This window comes from Apis florea, unplaced genomic scaffold, assembly GCF_048593485.1.
Source record: "Apis florea isolate Af1SG1 unplaced genomic scaffold, ASM4859348v1 contig_3305_pilon, whole genome shotgun sequence".
Lineage (NCBI taxonomy): Eukaryota > Metazoa > Arthropoda > Insecta > Hymenoptera > Apidae > Apis > Apis florea.
The window spans coordinates 139,977-164,841 of NW_028256735.1; the positions used below are offsets into that span (position 1 = coordinate 139,977).

Sequence of the window (24,865 nt, forward strand, 5' to 3'; positions counted from 1 at the left end):
AGAGGATTCTGTGAACATTCTCAAGAAGATTTTCTAAACATTCTGAAGAGGATTCTGTGAACATTTTCAAGAGAATTCTATGAACATTCTCAAGAGAATTTTACGAGCATTTTCAAGAGGACTTTATAAACATTTTCAAGAGGATTTTGTAAACATTCTCAAGAGGATTTTCCAAATATTCTCAAGAGGATAAATCTACCTATCATAAATCATTTCAAATCTAATCAAAAATACTTGATGTATCACCCAAATAACTTTTCCCCAATAAGAAATATTCTCAAAAGGATTCTGTGAACATTCTCTGAAAGAAGATCATTTCGATCCTAATCAAAAATATTTGAATCACCCAAATAACTTTTCCCCAATAACATATATTCTCAAAAGGATTCCATTTCCAAAAGGATAAAAAAGAAAACTTGAAACTTACTCCCCGATATTACTATCTACACGGTCGAGGGCCACGAAAGGATCGCTGAAAAATACAACGATAGGAAAAATCGACAAAGATGTTTGCCTAAAGAATATTGGCCGGATGAAAGCGGTTTTCGGAAAGTCAAGCCGAATTCTTGGAAGAAGTGGTGTGTCGTGGAGAAGCTGTGGCACAATGCGCGTGCAACGTAAACTCGTTTCGAGACCTCTTTTATTCGCCCAGGTTATCCCGATCCTACTTTTCATTTAAAAAGGGAGTTTGGTGCGTCCGTGAAAGCAGGTTCGCGCCATTTTCGATACGTACCCAAACTATGCATTCTGGTGGAGGAAACGGAAAAAGGAAATGAAAAGGGGTTGTTTCCTTGCCAGACTTTCCTATTATTAAACCTTTGTTAATAGAGATGTTTGTTCGAGAAAATATTTCACGAGTTAAATGTTAAACGTTTCCTTCGAAAGTTTTTCTCTAATTCTTTCTTGAAGAAGAAAGGAATTGTGATCGTTGTGGATTTCAAACAATTATTCGAATCTTCTCGTTACTTTTCGAGGAATAAGGATCTTTTTGAAGATGCGTACTAATTTTATTATATAAGTATTGTTCAAAGAGAATATAATTAGATATTAATCGTAATTGAGGATGCTGTTATTTATAATCGAAAATAGAGATACGCCATTACATAAATGAAATTCCTTTTCATTTATCGTCGGGAAAACATTGTTTCAATAGGAAAGCGATTAATAAGCTGTTCGATTGTTATTATTGCAATTATGATCGGTTTGTGGAACCGTATATGAGATTGGTAATAGTTCATTTCCGTGGTTGCGGTATGCGCGGTCCGATTCGATCGAATTGCAATTTCGAGATGCATTCTGTACATACATATATGTATATATATATATATATATATGTATATCGAAACTGTAATTAAAAAATGCTTGGCAAAAATTTTCCATCGAGGAATCCTGTGTGATTTATCAATTCTACTTAATCGATTAAGACCTTGTTAAGGTAAAAACTTTGAATTGATCCTTAAAACAATTTATACCGATGAACGCGCGATAAATACCTCGAAACGGAAGAGAAAAAGCCGAAAAAAACGGCAGAAAAAAAGAAGAAAATTCGAACGCGCGTTCACCGACAAACCGCAAATCACTCTCCACCTTCCAATATCCCGGAACGGACGTCAAAAATACATCTCATGAAAACACATATTCTCCCCGTTCAATCTAACCGACTAACTCCGATAAATCTCATCAATCTTCCCAATCGCTCTATCCACCTAAAAAAAAAAAAAGAAAAAAGAAGAATTAAAAGAAAAAGGGATAAAAATATAGAGAGCGCATAGAGGGAGGAAGAAGAGGAGAGAAATTCGACGAATCAAAGGAGAGATACGCGTATGAATGGCAATCCAGGAGAAAAATGAGATCATTCACCGGAGGCGAAGCACGGCAGATGACGGAAGCCCCAATTTCCCTGGACGCGATTTTCCGGGAGGGAGGAGAATGCCGAGAGATTGACGTTGAATATGGGACGAAAATTTCGACCGATCTACATATTTTACACACGGGGCCCCCCCCCCCCCTTCCTTCTTTGTTCGCCCTGCTTGCTCGCCATTGTTATCGTTGGTATTATCAATGGAAGGGACGAGTTGCGCCGCGCGGTTAATGCCTGCGGGCCACGATTGTGCCGCAATTACGAGGAGTAGCGGCATGACGAAGATGTCGAAGAGAAAAATAATGGTTAGAAAGTGGAGTGGAGGGTGGGGATGGAACGAGTATCGTCGAAATTGATGGGCACCGGTCAAAAATCCGTGGGAAGTGGATGATGAATCGCAATTGCGATCGAGGAAACGGAATCGTCGTTGAGGTTGTTTAGGTTGCGTAGTATCTTGATTAATGTTATTTTTCAAGGAGGATTTGAATTAATTAGATTAAATAGGGGAGCGATGATTTTCGAATAATTATTCGGGGAATAATTTTTTAATCTCGATGGATCTCTCCATTTTCGAGTTTATTTTCGAGATTGCCAAAATTCTATGTAAAAAAAATTCTACGAAGCCAGAGCTTTTTCGTTTTTTATCGAGATCAATCGTGTCCCTCTTTACCTTTTCTATTAGGAATAAAAAAAAAAAAGAAACTTTGCATTTTCCCGGATCAAGTATTCTCCATTCCAATCATCCAATATCTAGCTTTTTCAAAAAAAACTCGATAAAAAATCCTCAAAGAAGGTTAAAAATAAGCTGCACGAGAAATGAAGAAAAGGGAAGAGCAAGAAGGTATTTAAAAACAGGCTGGATCGATCGAATAAAAAATTGTAATCTCGATTTATTCTTTAAAAGTAATAACAACAAAGCAAGCAGTATATAACAATCACCAACACAGAAATCGGATTCCATCCACTTTCTTACTTACCGAAAGAACTTACCTTCCTTCCTCGTAATAAAAACCCGAAAGAGAAAAACCGAAAAAAAAAGAGAAGCAACGAGTCATTAACAAGAAAAATTCCAATCAATCGTACCAGATATCATCCATTCCCCCCCCTATTTCCCTCGAAAAGAACAAGTATGCGTTGTGCGACGCAGAGGCAGAGAAAAATAGGAGGAAGAGGGTAGAGAAGAGAGGGTGGAGGCATTCGTTAGTCGCGTTCGTCGGATGAAAACTATGAAGGGAGTCGCGAACGAGCGATTCAAGCGAAACGGCCGGCTAAATAATTGGCAGAGGGAGGGTTTCGCGAGAAACGCCGGCCGGGCGCCATTTAATCTGGATTAACAAGCTGTTTGACGTATTCACTTTATGCCCGGCCACAAATCGAGTTACTTCTGAATGGAGTCGTTAGGAATGCGCGAGAGACTGGCGGGAAAAGTTTGCCGCGTCTAACTTCCGCCACGATCGAGATATTCCCGCCATATTTGAAGCGTGCTCGAATCGTTTGCGTAACTTATCGGCGATTGAAAGGGGTAATTGATCGATGGTTTTCAGAGCGGTGTTTACGAGCGACCAGTGGATTTCGTTGAGTACAAGTTTTTTATTGTGCGCGCGTGTAAATTTTTCAGGCGAGGCTGAACATTATACACTTCGGTTTTATATAAGGATCGTATTACTTAATTTGGTATTTCGTGCGATGAAAGTGGTTTACTTAAGAAAAGATAAGAATGAGATTGGGAAAAGTTTGAGAACAGTTTCTTTCTATTGAATTTTTTATTTCAAATTCGGTTAATTTCTATTCGTTGTCCAAAAATTCATTTTTGGAAATATTGAGGTATCGTGTTTGGAGAAGAAATAGGGATATCTCGATTGTTAGGCAAGTTATGGGAAACGATTAATTGAAAAGGTAATTAACGTCGACGGTTCGAGTATTTAGAGTTGCATCGAGGTTTTGTTGGAGTGTTTCCAATGGGTGTTTGCAGTTTTCGTGTATTGCTGAAGCACTATTTGACGATGGTTTTTTTTATTGAGCTGAACAGTTTGCGAGGAATTATGTTGGGGTTGAGAAATTAATATAAAGCTTCGATTGTATATCGAATTTTTATACTTCGACAATACGCACGATTAACAAATTAAAAATTTCCCAAGCTTCATTGATCCACGAAATTTCTTTCGCGATCGAGATAAATCCGAATTCAAGGTGTTCCTGCCTGCTCGTTACAAGGAACATTAATTACGAGATTTCACTCTCGATTGTGAACTTTCGATTCAACGCCGTGTTACGAAAATACATACATAGAGCGACAAACAAGGAGGAGGCAAGAAACAAAAAGGAATCAAAGAGAAAAAGAAGGGAAAAAACGCGCGCGCGCACAATGAACGTGAAAAGGGAACCGACCGACGAAAAAAAAAAAAAACAAAAACAAAGGGAAAAAGGAGGAAAAAGATATAAAGGAAAAATGGAAGAAAGTAAAAGGAAGTGGAAGAAAAAGGAATTTAGGCGACAAACGTCACTCGGTCGATGTTGGTGTGAGAGGAACGAGACCCCCGGTGTTTCTTTCTCTAGAACCGTGAAATCCTCGCAGGAAAAACGTGACGTGGTATAAAAGAACGCACGAATATCGAACGTGACGGAAGCGCGTACAAAGCTCTTTTGAGGCTCGTTTTCATTTCGAGCCGAGCGAGCGTTGAGTGCGGCCGAAAGAGGCCGCGAAACGAGAGAAGCTGCGACGAGAGGAGAGGGGAGGAGGAAAAAACGGGGGAGAGGAGAAAAAGAGCAGCGGGAAAAGTGCAAAAATGTATTCCATTACACGCGGAGTAAGAGTGTAAGAATATCGCGACTCGGTTTTCCCGCGAGTCGCTTTACACTCGACGATCGTCGCCGAGCGGGAACAGAGAACGTTTTGGACATTTTGGTTAACTCGTGGATACCTGATTCAAACGTGTGGATAATGAATCGATGGCTGGAAACAGTATTTTTTTTATTAGATTAGGTTTTTACGAAAGTTTGGTCAAATCGATTGATCAATTGGAATAACAAATACTCGAGTACGATAATGAATTAGTGGTTATTTGTTATTTATATTTTCTTATAGCGGGGGGAAATATTTTGATCTTCCCAAAATTTTGATCCTTTTATCATGGATGCAGATTAGCGTCCACAAGTGTTTGAATGATGATCAAAAAGGATTTTTCGGATTTTTGTTAGAAAAAAAGAATGCACGTATATAATTGTGTCCATTTATTCCGTTTAAACTACAATTTATGGATTAATTAATGACCAGTGTTACGATTTTATATTACATTGTTAGTCCAAATTCGTTTGATAAATTTTGAAAATAATAGTCCGTAAAAATAATAGCAGTTCTTTTTTTTTTTTTTAAACAAAAATGAAACTGACGTTTCATTAATATGTTTGAACTTTTTTTTTTTTTTTTTTTTTTTTTTTTTAGAAAGAAAACGATTAATTTCGATAGAGTTTGAGTCAGTTTGGCTTTTGTATATGGCTCGTACGATTCTTTCGAGTGGATGCAATCCTGGAATAAAAATAAAGATAAAAAAAGAGCATTGGTCCCGCGGGCATCGCGTAATTAAACCCGCGACTGGCATCGATTACTAGGAATTGAGCGGTTTGCGGTGAAATTTTTTTCTCCCTCCCTCCTTTTTTTTTTTTTTTTTAACGAAAGTAACGAGAGATGAATGAGCTTAATGTTAATAGAGATGATGAAGCCGTTGGTTGGTTGAAACAGTCACAATTGCAACGGGTGTTGGAGAGGAATTTTTAAACACGAGAATTTTTGTTTCTAAAAAACGTGATTTGAAATTAAGAATTTGACAGATAAGATGAATTTTTCGTGTCATTTAACGCGAGGATGGAAATTTTTAAGATAATAATTTTAGCAAATACAATAATGATTATTTAATTCAACTCTTGTTTAGTGAAATTACATACTCTCTTTGCCAAATTACGAAATATCTATTTAATAGTTAATTTCTTTTATAACTAATGCAACGGATACAACAAAGTTTCTAAATTTTCGAAGGGTGAGAGTAGACGCACGCACGTGGACAAACGAAATTGAAACAAAGAATTATCGAGACGGTATTTTTCTTTCCCATTGACGAGGGACAGTTGGTGCGTGCCCGAAATGAAACGATTTCGTAGGTGTTAATAAATTCAATAGAAAATTATTGGAAACTTCCTCTAAACATTCAGAATAGGCCACCCACGGATGACACGCGCCGTTGTTTAACCCTTTGCATAGGCGTCGATGAAACGTGATCACGGGTTCGAGAGCGGAATTAAGAATAAAATATTCGTGTATTTAATCATCATACGTGTAATAATTTTAGTTTTTTAGTATTCATTTGGTTTACAAATTTTACAATAGCGTGCACTACTGGATAAAATTTTATAAATTATCCTTTAAATTTAAATATAGTAGATATAATAGTGCACAGAATATAAAGCTCCTGCAGGAGTAACAAAACATTGGAATGGCCTTTAAAAATTAAGAATTATTACGAGCTGTAAAATATATTTTTAAATACGAAACGTATAATAGTATGAAAAATTAAACATTTTTTTTTTTTCAAATGAATTAATTTATTGTACAACATTTTTCTTTTTATAGTACGAGTCTTCGTGGTCTCCTCGTCCATTATTTAAATATCTAGGAGCTCGTAAACATAATTTTTTTTGCATAATTAACGCGAAGAGTAATTACTACGTGCAAAAGACGATATTAAATTTTTATAACGTAAAACGTATAATATTTAAATTCAATCAGGAATTAAGAATAATCCACGCTCATCAAACTAAACGAAATTCCAAAAACCATTATTCAACCACTCAACCAGGGAGCCCTCCCAATTATTCCATCGAAGCAATAAATAACCGGTATTTGACAAACAAATCTCTCGTCACGCTGTGTCCAATTCTTTCCCCATAAATTCAGGATAATTTACTCGAACGTGTTATTTTATCGCTGTTTTCATCCACCCGTTTCCCTCCATTTTCGAAACATATTTCTAATTCGTCGGGTTGGTCCGTATCCGATTCGCACAGATTCTTCACTTTTTTTAAAAAATCAAATTTTAAACGATACAATAATTTCAATAATCTCCTGCCAATTTTCAAACATAATTTTAATCCAATAACTCTGCAAACGTAACTCGTAACGAGAACGCGTGCACTTTTCAAAACGTGTTCAAAACTGAAGAATCGAAAGGGAAAAACAAATAATCGACATCGACATCCAGCATGAGAAAGCATGGCCGCCATAGTGGCCTTTACGACCCCTCGAAACCGGAAGCCATGGATCTCTATTAAATCCACGAAATTTATGTCGAGGCGGTCGCGTGGCCGTCGAAACGTGCCCGAAAGGGTATTTATCCCTCCTCCCCTCTCCCACCTACGCGTGATCCACACGTACGCGCATCGGGCACACGGCCTTTTCGCCATTGTGTGCGCGCAACATGCGCGCATATTGCGTTTTTTCTTCTTCTCTCCTGTTGGATAATGTCCACGAGCCCGAAGCTCGTCAAACAAATCGCCGTTCAACGTGCGTTTTAATGAACGCGGTATTCGATTTGGGATGGGATGGTGGACGCCTTCGGGGATTCAAAACGAAACGGAATATCGTGGAAAAGAGAGGGGAGAAGGGGATTTCGTGTGTAACACGGTTCCTTGGATAGATTTGATGAGGATTCGAGGGAATCACGGATATTGATGCTTGTTTTACGGGATTGTTTTTACGGGATCGATGGGTATATATCGCAATATTTGTTGCGTTCTGGCTTCTCTAAGGTTTATTACTTGTCCCGGAAGTTATTTTTCGTTTGATTTATCTTTTGTTCTCTTGCAAAGATTGTAAGGGTGTATCGAGAGGAATCGAAATATGTTGGAATATGGTTTATGGAAGGATGGTTGTTGGAGCACGCGTTGGAAGAAAAAGGAATTGACGAGGAGTTTCTGGAAAATTTTAGGTATCGATAAGTATTTGCATCGTATTAAAGTATATATGGAAGCTCAATGAAGAAATATATACATGTACACGTTGCAACGCATATTTAGTATTATTAATTGACGAGAAGAAGATTGTGATTTATAAATCTACTTACAGAATCAAAAGGAAGTATTTTATTATGTTGATGAAGCTTGAACGTTCTTCGTCTCAACGCATAATCGCATTGCACGATTTGCAAAGTACCTTCGCGTATATAATTAACAAAATACTGCTCATTTACCTCTTACTCTTGCGGAACAATATCCCGAAAAAATTGGAACCAAGAAAACTCCTCCATCCGTGAACCATTTCACCTCATCGTAAAAGTAGCTCGAAACACGACGGACGGAATGAAGGAAATGATGCAACCGATTCCATTTTGCAACAGGAATTTTTTAATAAACGAAACGTCTCGTGATATTTTTAAACATACCTTGATCAACCTCTTGATTAACGAGACGAGATGTCTGAAAACACGATCGAGGAAAGAAGGAGAGGATGGAAAGGGATTGCGTGGGCGTCAATTGTGAATATTTGAGAAAACGTGGAGGCATAAATGAGGTGGGGGAGGTGGTACTCCGTCCAAGGGGACGGAACTGGTCCCCTAAAGATAGGAAGAGTTTAATTACTCGAGTTCCGTTATCGTTGCGGTACAAGCATGTTGCATTTCGAGAAATTCCAAATGCACCGGTGCCTTTTCACTGATAAATACCCACTCTCTTAACGGGCTGGGGGACCATCGAGGAATTCGGTACTTGGATAGTTGCAGTTCGAATTGGATTATACACGTATAACGCTTATGGAAATACGTATTGGTTATTTATAATAATTTATGGAAATGGTTTCTCGATATCTTGATATTCGATTAACTATTGAATGTAATTAAGAATGTAATTATTATATAGGGAAGTAATATGTTGTATTAATCGAGCAATATAATTGATAATCGATATTGTATCAGTTTCATCGTTTCTTTTGGAAAAGTACGTATCTCGATTTCGATAAAAAAAAGAGGGGGGGAAATAACAAGTTTTATTATCCATCGATTAAATTATTGGCACTTGACTCGTGAACCTTCATTTATCTTTTTCTTTGTTTTCAGGTTTATTGAATAACGAGGTGAAATGAGAGCCTCTGGTAACGATCAATTCATAGAGGACGCGATGTTATCGTTTAAATATCGATAGTTCCATGTCAATCGGTCTTCTCGATACCGAGGCTGACACCTCTGGGAAATTTAATTTAACGCTTCGCGAATTTCGACGGTGAAACGCTGATTCTTTCTGAAACGATGCACACCCTTTTCTCTCGTGGATAACACGATCTCTAAGCAAATCTATTGTACCTTTTGTTTATATCGTTCGATTAAAATCTTAAGAAAAAAGCCAAAAGAGGATAAAAGAGGCCCGTTCGATAAACGTAAACTATTTCCAAATATAAAATTGCGTGATGTTCGACGATATTGAAGAATGGTAGAATTAAAAAGAGAAAAAACAAGACAATTGATGAAGAAATTAAAAAATAACACGGATATCGATATAAATACAGAACGGAAAATTTTAATAACTTTTTTAAAAACAAACAAATTCTTTTTTCTCAATTCGAATTCGATATCGAATTCCTCGGATCTTCATGGTCTCGCATCAACCGAGGTCCTCCCCTAACGACCAATATTATCAACATGATTTATTCGGAAGTTTTCGAGGCTGCATACTTAGGTTATTACTGTCATAAATTCGAAACACGTTTCTCCAACGGTTGATACCATGCCTGACCTACCTCATCTTGAAATATGAGAAACTTGGCGAAAAGTCTCTATAAAATATTCCCTCGGTCCTCTTACATTTTTTCTTTCGTTGCTTTCCTCTCGTATTCTAACCGCGCACTGTTATTCTCCTCTCGCGTACATATATTTACCCTTATATTTTTATCGATACGAGGAAATTGTTGAAGATGGAAATATTTGTGCACGATGGGATAAACATTGTGCCAACGACAATATTTTCTCGAAATATACTCTTTATCGTTAAATTATTACTTAATTTAACGGGAAAAGGAAACGAATAAACGCATAAAAATTAACCCTATTCGCGAAAATTATACGTATTAATCATTTAATACATAAACGTTGCGAACAATTCTCACTCCTCCGTTTCCCGGAAAATATTTCGTTTCAATTCGGTTGAAACTAGATACGCGACTTTATATTTTAATGTTTACTGCGCGTTCGATTTCAAATTAAACTTTACTTCAACTACCGCGATAAGGAAAAACGTTTTGCATTTATCGTACGGTAGATAACATTAATAGAACGTTCGAATATTAAGGTTAATTCGATCAGTTATCACGCCTATTAATAAATATTATTAAATATAATAAATATATTAAATAATTATTAAACATTTTTTCTAACTCGTTCCATTTTAACATGGAAACGACACGACCTGAAGGGAGCGCTAACGGGGAGGCTCGTTAATGGAACGCCGGAAGACAAATGCGTTTCTCGATACAAAGCATTAAGAAACTCGTTACAACGGGGACCTGGAAAATAGCTGGAACTTGGGATGCTATCGGTTTCGTTGCTGGCCCACGCGATGGGAGTTGCAGTTTGTCTCGTCGATTCCCGCAGTTTCGCGATAGCTTGCCTTGCTGCGGTCAAAAGTCGTGGGGGGGGAAAGGCAATTTACGCGACAACGATGGACGTTCGATTCCATCCCACGATTCGTACACTAACGCAACGTACTTCGCATTGTTTCGAAATAAGAGAAATAGTGGTGTTTCGACATTTTCTCGCAAAAGTATGGAAGAAAGGAATGATCGAAATATTGTGTGACTAATATTTAAACTTAAATCGTTATTGTCGCGATATAATCGAGTTTAACCACCACTCCAACCCCCAAGTGAACCGAAAACGATACTCAATAACACGGACTATCAGAAAAATAACCATAACTTCTCCTCCAACGTCAAATCAACTACGAAAAATTCCTTAAACCATCTTTCTTCTTAAAACACCACCACAACAGCAACAAGAAAACCCCCTCGATACCACGTTTCAAAACGTTTAACCATTGGAGGAATCCGCGCAATTAACGAATTAATGAGTCTTATCAGATGTGGCCGGTTTTTCGGCGCTCGAGCGAAGCAACAGCTAGTAGGGGCGGTTCACAATGTGTCGCGTGGAGACGGAGAGAAATAGAGAGAGAGAGAGAGAGAGAGAGAGGGATAGTATGAAAAGGGTCGGGCAAGAGAGGGGCGGGAGAGGAAGCGAGACGGCGGAGGAAGGAGGAGAGCGGTTGGAGAGAGAGAAGGGGTTGGACGGGTGGGGAGGGAGCCGTGGAGGGAGAGGAGGAAGGAGAAGGACGGAGAATGTCTGTCGTGGCGTGGTAGTAGCATATACGGTGGTTTAACTCGCGGGGAAAACTCTGAGAGCACGAGCTCGCGATCCTCAGTCGCGTGTGACACGCGGCCTTAGGTAGTCGTGCTGCTCTTGAATATCGTCTCGTTTGCGTGGCCGCTTCGTGGCGCGATCGAGGATCCCCTCGATAGATCTCTTTCCCTCCGCGTGTCAACATCGGTGGAGTTCAGTTTCTCGAGCTTGGTATTTTCGTTCGTGTTTGATTCGTGTTGGTTCTTGAATGTTTTTTTTTTCTTTTTTTTTTTTTTTTTTTCCCTGAGAAGATCGTCGATGCATCTTTTAATGTTTTCGATCGACGAGTAATATTGTATCTGCATTCGAAGATTATAATATCATATCGGTGGATGGAAAGCGGTATTGAACGTTCTCCTCTTATTTCGTTCGTGGTTGAAGAAAATTTGTTTTTAGATTCCTGGTGGTTTTGAGTTTGGATTTTTTTAATTTCGTGAAATTGATCGGATTCGAATCGATCGTTGCTGGAGAATGTAAATCGTGTGATTTTATTTCGAATTTCGTATCTGAAGATGAAGATCGTCGTAGATCATTCTCGAGTTTTAAAGAATTAATATTTATATCGAAATAGAGATCGACGGTGTTAGATTTCATCTCGAAGTTTGGATTTTCAAGGATGGGAATCTAAAGTATTCGAATCGAAGGAGTTTGTCGTGAGAAACCTGTGACCGAAGTGCAAAGTTTCCTGGATCTTAAATACATTTGAATATTGACTTCGACTGTGAAGATTTCGCTTCTAAAATCGGCGAGTGATCGTAGACGATTCGAAATAGAACCGCAGTTTAAATCCGCATGAAATTTACATAAGTTTAATCTTACGACTTTTCAAGACTTCTAATCGCCGAAAATAGGATCTAAAATCATTTGTCGTTTGACAAACAACGCGCGAAACGATTTATCGTTTACTCGAAATTCAATTGTTGAAAACGTAACAAAACCTGTTCGAATCTCGGAAAATTTAAATCCGAAACTTTTGATCGCTGCGATCGATAGTTTAATTCTCACTGTTCAATTTAAATAGACACCGATCTATTCTAACTTGATCTTGTCAATTTTACTTAAAGTAAATCTGAAAAATTTCCAATATCGAACCCGTTTATTAAATTAACATTTAAAACATTCCTCCAAACTCAATTTCAAAGAGACCGCAAAATCGTAATAACAATAATAAAATAATTGTAAAATTTTAAAACATCGCTCGATAAATCCTTCCCCCCCCCCCCAAAAAAAAAACTTCCACGTTTCAAGGATCCCATCACAGGAAAACCTGCCTAAACGAGAACCACAATTCGTTGCAATTTTACCAACATCTTACCAACTTCCACCGCCTCGACGAACTTTTCCATTAACAGGACGGGAACAAAGAGCAGCATCCATGCAGAATCCGTGAGAAAAACGTTGCAAATCCTTCGTTCTCCGTTATACCGCTTAATTCGTCAGGGAAAGAAGTCATTACGAACAGTTTCGATCGGTCGACACCGAATTAGAAATCGATAGGATCGAGGGGCATCGTGTTAAATTCCCCGTTGAAATTATAAATCCCGCGTAGACGATGAATATTTCATCGAAGGGAATACGACATATCCTCCCCAAGGATTTATAACGATGCGTGTGAATGGAATCGTTTCGAGACGTTTGACGAGAGTACCTGGTGAAACAGGGAGTGGAGGGTATGCAGGTAACGTTTGGAAACGAGTGGAAAGCGTAATCTAGATGTTTGACAAATGATAGCATACGCGTGTAGGGAGCGATATGTTGAGAGGGATTTCTCTCTTTTGTAGAGAGAGAAAGAGAAATCGTTGAAATTTTGAAATACCTTTTGATCGATAGAAAAATTTGTATATAGAGAGTTGAATGATTAATGGTAAATAAGAAGAGAAAGTGGAGAAGATGCGTGTAAGAAGAAATATCTGGATTTTGAATAAACATGATAAACGATTAAGAAGCGATGATATGTTATAGAAATCGTCTTATTTCCGTTATAGATGTTATCAAGACTGAATATGGATCAAAGATTAGAGATTAAATAAAGACTGAAGAATTCGATTACGACAATAATAAATGACCTCTTGTTATAGAATATGAAAATGAGAATATCTCGTATTTGATAAACAAAGGAACGTATATAAAACGTTCGAGACGAGAATACACTGGAATTTCCACCAGAGAATTTCCCCCTCATCGAAAATTCTAAATCCAGTCAGGGAGGGTGATCGATGGGGAAGTAAAGATACGACGATAAATCTTTTGATCCAGGTGAAACAGAGGACAACGGAAGTGGAGGACAAGAGGAGTTACATTCGAAACTGGAATGGAAACTGCAATCTGGACGTTTGATAAACGACAGAGCTAGCAACGTTTCCACGGAAACGAGTCTTGCTTGCACTTGCAAAAAAAAAAAAAAAAAGAAGAAAGCTCGTCGAACAAAAAAATCAAAACGCTTCCAATCTCTTCGAAGATATCTGCCCTTGGAAAAAATATTCTAAACCGAAAAATACGATACGAGTCGACAATCAACGAATTAAGTCAAATCGCGATAAGATCCTCGAAGCGGAAACGGCATTCGAAGAGCGAGCTAACGAAGTAAGAAAGAAAGGAAAAAAGGAGATCGAAGCTTTTTCTAGATATTCCACCACTTCTCTTCTCGAGCGAATCTTTAATCTTAAGGAAGAAGCTGGAATCGGTTCGAGAGATCGAGCGGCTCGAAGAATCCCCCCTCCTTCGTGGACAATAATATTCGTTATCCGGCGTGTCTCCGTCACGTTTCGATGGTGGTTAAACCGGTGGTGAACGACGAAGCGTGACCAGGTGGCGGAAGTTCCGTTCTCACTTTCGCCAATCACTCGAGAACTGTCTCGGGGAGCATGACACGCTCCACGAATCCGTAATCACGATGGAAATAATATTTGGCGGGCAATCTGTGCCGTTTCTTTGAGCGAAACCGATCGTTGGAGAAGATTTTTCGGGGGAAGTTGAGGATCGATCGATCGAGTCGTACAATAAACTCGCATATATTTCGGGTGATCCCGTTTCGTTTTTCTAGGTTAAAAGGTGAAAGAAGAGGGAAGAATCATGAGGGATAAATTTGCATTCAGCGTGAGTACCGTGGAGATATTGGATTCTGCGTTTATTTTAGGAGGCGAGCGTGACATCGATGCTAACCGATCGATCGCTTTGTAGATGTATTTTCGAACCGTTGTAGCGGGCCGGGAGAATGAATTACATATAAAGCGTTCCTCGTAACCGTGTGCATTTTTAAGGGACGACGAGAGAGATACGGAGTTTTGAGACGGATGGGTCTGATTTTGTATTCACGGTGAAATGGAATTATCGGCGGAAGGTAGCCGGGGATAGTCATTGCAATTGTGTCACGCGATGAATCTATCTTATTTGCATAGTTTACTCTCGTGTCCGCGATATATCTAATTACGCCCTTTTCCCTTACCTTCCTTTCCTTTTCTTTTCTTCTTCCTTTTTCTTCCGTTGATTATCGTTTCACGAGATTTGAATTTTTAACTTTTGCCTTCTCGCGATATTTGTAGCACAACGAACGATCCTTCTTTAATGTTTCCCTCTCTTGGAGAAAGATTAAGAGTTTAATTTTTAATATTTCATTGGTTGTTTGATTTTTTTAAGTTGTGTATTACTTATTATAATGTTTATAAAAGAGTAATTGATCGATAGATTAGATTTTTATTTAAATTAAAATATTTTCTCTCCTTCGTATTTTATCATTCTAATTATCATCATCGTTGTTTTCTCTTGAAAAACCATCAAATGAAAATACACTCGAAAGTTCTCGAATAGGATAATATAATTCCATTTTACCGAGTAAATATTTTTCCTTCGCCTTCCTTTTCATCATCGTCTTCTTCTTAATAAATATTTCATCGGTGATAAATCTGGAAACGCTTCATCATTCCTTCCTTCCATAAATTAATAATAACAGTAAAAACATTTAGCTTATTATTCCACTGTCCATCAAAATCCATTTCACTTGTAAATTAAAATTCTATTCTTAAAAAAAAAAAAAAATCGTATCGTCTCAAAAATTCTCCATGATGGAAATGTAATTTACTTTTCTTTGCATCGAATCATTGCGTTGAAATATACAAATTAATTCGATACCGTTGGAGAAAGTTTACCGAGGAGAAACGTTGCAATAATTACTCGTGGCGCGAAACTGGTTTTACGATTTCACACGTAGCCTATCGAACAGTGTTGATTACCATCGATTAAACGTATGAGAATTACATACGTATTAACGCGAAACGATAAAATAATACCGGTAAAACGTAAAGCAAGCTCTGTGAATTGTGAATACTCGTCTCGATTCTATATTTTATATTATATAATATAAGATAAAACCCAATAATTAAACTTGATAGGGGAGGGGGGGGGATGATATTGTGCACACATGTATACATATTTGTTCGATACACATCGAGCAATTTCCGGCAACTAATAATTCCACGTGTACATATTTACAATTCAAACTCGTTCCGCTTATGATTTTATTTTTACGTAAGATCATGAATTTTAATCTCCTTTTTTATCATGCACGATGAATCGAGTTTCGAAATCCGTAAAACATGATCTTGATATTATTAATCCTTCTTAATTTATAAACTAATAGAAAAAAGAAAATAGATCTTTCTACTAAATGTTTCTATTCGATCAATTGTATACATTTCAATATACAACCCTTTCCCGTACAAATTAGCTCGACGAAATCCGGATCCAAGCAAGTAGAACACTTTGCAACATAGTTTTTCTCGTATTGGAATAACAAGTAAATCTCGATTGAAAAAATTCATTCAACTCGTGCTATTCACGTTCGAGCAGAAATCTTCATCACGAGTCAGACCAGGGAAAGGGTTAATTAATGAAAATTCAGGATTGTCGTCGTACCTTTGTCCCAAAAAACAAAAATAATTTATCCTTCCGTAATGCAAAGGTTTACGTATCATCTACCTATACGTATTCCTGTGATCGCCATTAATTTCGATTGTTGTTGTCGTTAATTCGATTCTGAACAATGTGATTTACAGTCGGGGGTGCCGGACATGCACGAGACCCTGTCCAGTTTTTCGGAACAGTTCAGGGACGGGCCGACGAAGCCGGAAATAAAGCCGGAAGCAGCTAAGGAGAGGACGGCCGAGCCGAAGTGCGGTTGGTTCTGGTTCAGACCCAAATATTTGCAACGATTTCGAACCGCGAAATGGGCGCTGTTCTGGTTGTGCTGGACAGGCGCGATGCAAGGTATGCAATTTTCGAATTTGTCATTCACAATTTTCATTCGCTCGGGGAATTATCGAGACTTTCTTTTTATTTCGAACAATGTTTCTCAAACTTCTCGAGAAACATTTACACGATTCGCCCAAAATGGTCGAAAACGTTTGCCGATCAAACGTTTGCGAAAACCGGTTAACACTAAACCTACCTTTGCAAATTTCTTGTATACACGAGTTTACAAAAGTGGCAGAAAATTCGGTGTACATTTTAACCGATCACACATTATTGTAGCGCCAGAAAAATATTTTGTTTAATATCCAATTAGCTAAAATCTTTCCATATTAAGATACAAATTTGATCGCTCATGGTGGGAATAGGTATACACGAAATGTCGGTAGGTTTAGCGTTAACGTCGATCGTTTCCCCTTCTCAACCCACGGGTTGATTTTTCGTAAACACAGCTTGAGCAGAGCTGATCGACTCTGATATCGCCGTTACTAATAGCCGTGCATTCGAATGCAATTTCGAAGCTTTCACGGTGGCGCGAAGGGGGTGGAAAGGGGGTGGATCGAGGGTGACTGACGATAACCGGAAATCGAGTTTTCCGGGCCGGTGGCAGGAGGTTGACGCGGTGGAGGGTGGCGAACGTCGACGAAAGGAGAGCGGATCGAGACGAAGGTCGTCGACGTTGGATAAAAGGGGTGGAGAGGAAAGGTTTCGAACACGGTATTCGGTTTAAATAAGTTTGTTCGCCTCTCCTCCTCCCTCTACTCGGCCGACAAAAGAAATCGTGGCGCGGAGCCTTCGTGCCTTCTTCGAGGCGGACGGGATTGAACAAATTGCTGGACAATGGAGCCGGCAATCGTCTGTACGTAAGTCGAGAATAAGGTCGGTGGTGGTCGTGCACGCATGAGAATTCGGATGTTGCCACGAGTGTTTCTCCTCTGGATTTAAAGCGTTTTTTCGGTATTTTGAGAATTGGATTAAGGGAAGGAATGATTTTTCTTGAGATAAAATAGATATGTTTTAAGAAAAATTCGAGGAAAAAAAATCTGCTGCCATTTTCAACGTTCGAATAATTCTTCAACAAAACATCCGATCTTTTTTGGAATACATTTACCAAATTAGAGAGGACTAATTGAAAATTATCTTCTATATATGCGTTACACGTATTCGCAAGTATCGTTCCAATCCCTGTTGAATCATAATCGTCCGTCCTCGGCCGACCAATCGATCAACGTAAGAAGAAGCGAGACGCAAAAACCGTAGGCGCAGAGAAGAAGAAGAAGAGGGAGAGTCGGCCAGCAGCTGGAGAAACAAATTATCCGCGCTGCACGACCGGTTTTAATTAAAATTCTCCTATTAGCGGTACAACGGGAAACGAAGGTGGTTCATTTTCCGGGTGGACAGACACACCGGATACGCCGACACTCGAGCAGGCCTCTTGCTGGCCACGGCCGTCTGTGAACGCGTTAATTCGATGGACGTTGTAAGGTCGGTGTGGGAGGGACGAGTTAAGAGCGTTACTTAATTGTTCGAGGTGCAGTTTGGTTATCTTGGGCTGCTAGTTTGTGGGAAGAAATTGGTTTTCGCGGTGGCTTGGAGTGGTTTCGGCTCTCACGTCACGTTTTCAATCGGATCGTTTAAATAAATAAATAGAAAATATGTTTTTTGAAAACGGTGTTTATATTAGAAGTTTCGTACATTATTTCTCTTCTCTGCTCATCAAAAATCATATGAAAATGCGTAATTCTTAAGTATTTGAGTAAAAAAATATAGGCTGCAAAGGAAATGAATAAAAATGAAGTAATGTTTCATTCGTGGAATGGAAGATTAGTATTAAAAAAACAAAATTTCGACACTTATTGAATAATGGTATATAAAATAATAATATCTGAAAATCATTTTAGGTCTATTTTATATTTAATATTAGGTCGAACTGAATTAATTCCATTTTATATTTCCTTGTTTATACGATTTATCGATCACGAGTCGATCGAAATATCCAATAATACAACACGATGCTTCCAAAAACTTAAATAATTACCATTCCACACGATCTGAATCCAAAAGATGAGAGACAAAATTTCTGTTCCCCGTTAAAAAAGAATAATTCCACTTTTTTTTTTTTTTTTTTTTCCTCCTCCCACCAACCGTAACCAATCCTCTCGTTAAAACGACAACCCCGGCGGAATCCAAGCATCAAAAGGGATCCGCGGAAACCGTCGCAACCGAGAGGATTCTCCCAGAGAGAAGATTCATTTTTTCGATTGTCAGAGACGGTTGAACGCTTTTGTCAGACGATACGAGGCTGGCTTGTAATTCGACGCCCTGTCAACGCCTGCCTCCATCGTGTACAGGAGCCACGGTTCGATTCAGAGGCGATTAGCAGCCGTGTATATTCGTGAGAAAGAACTGTTTAACAGATTTGCAGGTTCGAGAGAGAGGGTGAGCGGGACACCGGGCCACTAGGGGAGACTTAATTGAATTAGTTCACCCCCCCTTCTTCCGATTCATTTACACGCGGCACGCGGATTTGCTCTCGAGTACGCGTAGTATCGGGGATCAACTGTGTTGATTCGAATTTGAGAATGGGGATCGAGTTATTATTAGGATGGCCCGAATATTCGTATCGATCGTATCCTGAATGTTTAATGTTTGGCCAGGATCGATGGATAGGCCGAGATAGTATCGATTATGACGGCGATTGTTAACGTTACTACGATCTTATCGATCCAAGCTTTAGGCTCGTTTGAGGTTGAATTTTTTTGATGGGAAGCTAGAGAGGTTCCTCTAGCTATTGGAGATTAAATTAAATTATTCGTTAGTTCGATAAGCGAGCTTTTAAGTAAATTAATTCAAGTTATTTCAAGTTGAACATGATGATGATGATACAGGAATTGTGGATTCATCGTGGATGCTAATGGATAAAAATATTTCTTGTAACAATTGGTCGGAATTTTGCTCTAATACGTAGATGATTTTGTTTTCAGGGATGGTGGTGAACGGTTTCGTGAACGTGGTCATAACCACGATAGAAAGGAGATTCGGGCTGAGGTCGTCTCAGACAGGGCTGATAGCAGGCGGATACGACATAGCCAGTTTCCTTACCCTCGTTCCAGTCAGCTTCCTAGGAGGACGCTCGAAAGCATCGAAACCGAGGTACATATGCGCTCCAACGCGTTACGTATATTCGCGTATTGTCGCGCCTATTAATATTAATACCGATATCGATCCACCTCGACACTTCTCATAAATATTAATCCCTAACGTCAGCCGGACCAACAGCGTCAATTTCCATTCCCAGCTCCTTCGCTTCGACACTTTCGAAACCCTCGATCCTTGATCGATAATATCATAATAACAGTTTTGAACATTAAACTAAACGGGGCTAATCTCGAAAATGAAACATAATTATTATTCTGGAAAAAGAGATTTTAGTAAATCGAGGATATCGACGACGTTTCGTTTGATTTTTGAATGAAATTTTTGGAAAATTTTTGCACTCGTGTGTTAATTTTATTAGTAAATAAGAATAGATTTTTGTAAATCGAGGATATCGATGTTTCGTTTGATTTTTGAATGAAATTTTTGGACTCGTGTGTTAATTTTATTAGTAAATAAGAATAGATTTTTGTAAATCGAGGATATCGACGACGTTTCGTTTGATTTTTGGAAAATTTTTGGTTTCGTGTGTTAATTTTACTAGTAAATAAGAATATAAATTCTTTTGAGAAGTTAATTAAAAACAAGATATTTGGATTAATTTTTGTTCTATAGATACATAGGAATAGGTGTTCTAGTGTTAGGCTTAGGAAGTCTCCTTTTCGCGTCCCCTCATTACATTGCTGGACCATACAGGGGTGGCCAACAGTCGGAAAATATTTGTCAAAGGGTGACGAATACGTCCTCCCGTTCGGTAAGTGATGATTGATTTTAAAGATTAGCATTTTCTGCTAATCTTCGTAACGATTGTAGAGATTTGAAAAAAATTTTTCGAAAAATATCAAAAGGAGGTAAGCATAAAAATAAACATTGGACAGATTATTAATCCGGAATAAGTTGTTTCGACGAGCAACTTACTTGTCTTTTTAATTATAATTATTTTATACATTTTATTAACCGGGCTCAATTACTGGAAGACTTGTGTCTTTGATCTTTGAAGAGTAAACATTCAATTAGATGTAAAGGATAGTGACAGAGTTTACGGATCTCGTCCTTTGTAAAAGCAAGATCCATGCTCTCATATACACTAATAGAATGTCATCTTCGTACGAATGCCCCTTATTAATTTAAAAATATAAATCACCGAATTAATTCCAATTCTTATTTCGAATAATTAAATTTAAAAAATATAATGATAAAAACTGAAAAAAATTTTTAACCTAAAAAGATGGAATTTCGCTTTATTAAATTTGTAAGAAAATCTTCGTGATCGATCAAAAACTTTGTAAACTTTTTCCTTGCAACAAAAAAAACTATATCGACAATAACACAAACAATATTTCAAACCAACCAAGCTTTTTCTTTTTTTTCAAATTCCAATAAAGTCTCGTATTTTAAGAGAGAAAAATAAAGATATTTTTAAAAAATCTTGATTCGTCTATTAATTAAATTAATCTCGATTGGTTAACGTATCTTTGCCATTCAGCTATCTTGTAGCGGATCAGTGGGCCAAATAGACCAAGAACCGTACAGTGGATTGTACTTAAGTATCTTTCTGATAGCTCAACTTCTACACGGGGCTGGTTCCGCTCCTTTTTATACGCTTGGTGTTACGTATCTGGATGAGAACGTGTCGAAGAAGATGTCCTCTGTGTATGTGGGTAAGAGTTATTATTCAACTCAAATATCCTTGGCAAAATATTAATTTTATATTCGTGGGAACATATTTATTAAGCGTGTTGTTTAATTAAAAAAAATGGGGAAATATCGACTTTAAAAGACAGGTTATTCCATTCGAGTATGCAAATTCATGTTTGTATGTATATAACGTTTCTTATTAAAAAGATCCAAGTTCTCTCAACATAAAATAAGCTAAACTGTGTTTTCAACTGTGCTGTACCTACTTGACAAGCACTTGATTCAACTTGGATATCCCGCAATACCTCTTTGACAATTGTCACGTTCTATTGCCGCACTCGTTGCGCTCGCTTCAAGTTTTCAGCACTGTATACACACTTTTGAAGTTTGAAGTTTCAAGTGCCATCTTGTATAAGACAATCAACTTGTATAATTGATGTTGTGTTGAATTTAATTGTTCAAGAAATTTGAAATTACGCTTTATATCCTCTTATTATCTTTGTATATTAAAATCTACAGAAATCTATCTTTCAACGTTTAAAAATTTTTTATTTATAAAATTAAATTCCTGCATGATAATAAATGGTTGAAATATTCGACGAGTGTTTTAACATTTTAATTTGAATTAAATTGTTAAAACGTTTCGTACAAACGATTTCTAATAATCCAATGTCCTTCTCTGTTTAGGAATCTTCTACACAATGGCCATAATAGGGCCTGCGTTAGGATACGTGGTTGGAGGTGAATTGTTGAAGCTCTACACAGATTTTATCACCGTGGATCCGTCAAAGTGAGTATTTTTCTAATTATACTAATCATATTTTACGCAGCATGCTTTCAGAATAATTTTTCAAAATTAACATTTAATGGTTGGATACAAATATAAGAATACTGTACTGTAATATAAAACTGAAATTCGCATTGGGTGCACAAATTCTTCTCTAAAAATTCACTACAATGATTGAATACATCATTATTCATTAGTGTTCCTATTTTTGGAAAAATATTCATTGCTCGTAACGACATCAATCAACTCGAGTTTAATAAAATTGGCTGGAAGAAAAATCAGGCAAGGATCACTGTTTAAATACCATCTCCACAAAACGCCATCAAGGAAATCTTGAACGTTTCTTCTTCGGATTTTTCCTTTTTACAATTTCCTCGCGATTTTTCAGGCGCGCTACAGGAGAACGAATTGTTGTCGATTGCATGTTGACTAGGAGATGGACTGTCACAATTAGAAAATCGCCCCTAAAAAATCGTTGCTATAAGTCACGAAAAAGTATCAAAGATCATTTTTAAATCGCGAAACGAGTCTCAAATCGATCGAGTTTAAAATAGGGGGAAAAATATGGAAAAGTGGGGAAAGGAGGGAAGAAAAATCCATCTGTGGAAACTTTTAAACGTAAGATTAAAATTGCGGAAGGGATCCATCGCGGAGGAAGAATCACGGTGGATGGACAATGGATCGAAAGTTGTCCGCGTTCACTTCGCCGTAAAGAGGGTTCATAGCCGGCGAATGCCGATGGAGAATGACGTTTAATGGGCGCGGCATCGGAATTTGTCGCCTCTCGTGTCGCCACGCGTTTAAACACGTTTCCCGCTTTTTCCTTCTGCGGGGGAGGGGAGGGGGGGGGGGAGATGGGCCGCGGTAACTTTATTAAATTCTCGACGCGATTTATCGGCTGTTTCGTCCGGCTATCCGGGAGGACAGATATGTGGTTGCCACTGTGCATTACTATTTATCATTGGTGGACCGTTTAAGGGTGGAAATTTACAACGTGCAGGATAGTTTATTATCATTATTGTTATTATTAGAGACCAACAAATCTTCCAGATCTCATTATCGTTTTTCAAATGAATATTTTTGGAAAATTTTCGAAACTATATTAAGAGAAATTTACAACTTGCTTCCTTAATTTCAATAATTTCGATGAATAATACATAAAACACCGATTCAAAGGATAAAATGGAAAAAAATCTGCTGCTACGTGTAACTGTGACAGAGGACATCTTTCTCATTATCGTTTTTCAAATGAATGTTTTCGAAACTGTATTAAGATGGAAAGAAAAATTTACACATTGGTTCCTTAATTTCAACGAATATATAAAACACCGATTCAAAGGATAAAATGGAAAAAATCTGCTGCTACATGTAACTGTGACAGAGGACATCTTTCTCATTATCGTTTTTCAAATGAATGTTTTCGAAACTGTATTAAGATGGAAAGAAAAATGTCCAACTTGATTCCTTAATTTCAACAATTTCGATGAATATATAAAACACCGATTCAAAGAGAAAAAATCTGGTGAGGAAAAACACCGTTATCAACAAGCCTGCTGCTACCTACTGTAACTGTGACAGGTACGGAGGAAACTCGCGTGTTCCAGCCGAACAGGCGACATCCGCAAACACGAATGAATCACATTCGCCCGGAGCATATTCCACGCGCGTCGTGCGCGAGAAAATTCGAACTTTATATTCGTCTTGTAACCCGCATAAATCCTGCTCTCTGAAATTAATCGCGAAATCTTGAGGACAAGGCTCGAAGAGATGGAAGGGAATAATGAAAGATTGCCACGGATAAAAATTTCCCTTGCGAAATTGCAGGAAAAAGCGGGAAAAGAAGAGAAATTTTCGATGTCTTGTTTTCAAACGATGAATTGAGATGGACTTCAGGTTCGATTCCTTTTTGATTATCTTCGATTATTTTCCACGTGTTTTCGCTAAAAATATTCGAAGATTCCATATTGGAATTACGCGTAATTTCGATAGTTTTTAACAATGTCGATGATGCTTGTACAGCTCGATATTAAGTAAGCTTGTTTCGTGGCAAATATTGCTTGGAACTGGCGAGAAATATCGATATCACGCTCGTTACTATTATCGAATTAAGGTTAGAGTTGATACAACACAGGCTATCGGATTTTTATCATCTATTTTTGCTGTTTCACGGCCTTGAAAAGACGCCCCGCCGAAGATATGCGCGCCGTTGCGATGGCGAAAGCGTTGTCAGACGCGTTTGCAACGCTTAATTACCGGCTTCTTAGTCCTCCTGCTAACGAGCCACACCGATCTTCTTTTTCGAGCATACGCGTATTAATTAATCTGCTATCTTTTTTTCAAAGCAGAGGATGGATTCTTTTGATGAAATTCGAGGACGAGGAAAATTTTTAACCGAAGATTAAATTTAATCCACCGACGAAGTATTAAGATTTTTAATTATTTAATTAAAAAACTGGATGCACGCAATGTATCAATGTTTCGAGAATTTGTTGCGATTGAAAAGCAAAAATCATTCTTCTTTCGTATAAAATTTATTAAAGTTTCTAATTTAAAATTAAACACCGGGTACTAATTTATCCAATTTTATTTAACATCGATTAAAAAATTATTATTTCAACCCGAAACAGTATAGAATGAAAATACAATTTACGATATAATTTCAAAGGTACTTTTCCCAAATTAAAACGAGGATGTATTCTACCGCAAATTCTAATTACTTATCAATCGACGGCGCGACAAAAATAACAACAA

At 37.9% G+C, this 24,865-nt stretch overlaps 1 protein-coding gene and 1 long non-coding RNA gene across 7 annotated transcripts in view; one reads left to right on the top strand and one right to left on the bottom strand.

The window, feature by feature from the left end:
• Positions 1-24,865, bottom strand: part of LOC105736051 (uncharacterized) — a 45,926-nt gene that overhangs the window by 11,018 nt on the left and 10,043 nt on the right. The window lies entirely within an intron of this gene.
• Oatp26F (Organic anion transporting polypeptide 26F) overlaps positions 1-24,865 on the top strand; it is a 41,061-nt gene that overhangs the window by 6,701 nt on the left and 9,495 nt on the right. For 2 of the 4 annotated variants that reach the window (XM_086911507.1, XM_086911506.1), the window contains 5 exons: positions 16,341-16,551; positions 19,518-19,686; positions 20,305-20,443; positions 21,176-21,350; positions 22,015-22,117. In XM_086911507.1, the coding sequence (XP_086767633.1) occupies positions 16,341-16,551; positions 19,518-19,686; positions 20,305-20,443; positions 21,176-21,350; positions 22,015-22,117 (797 nt within the window). Of the gene's footprint in view, positions 1-11,522; positions 12,968-13,068; positions 13,186-13,274; positions 14,386-16,340; positions 16,552-19,517; positions 19,687-20,304; positions 20,444-21,175; positions 21,351-22,014; positions 22,118-24,865 lie in introns of those variants that run through there. The other 2 variants (XM_086911509.1, XM_086911508.1) reach the window with 2 other exon arrangements.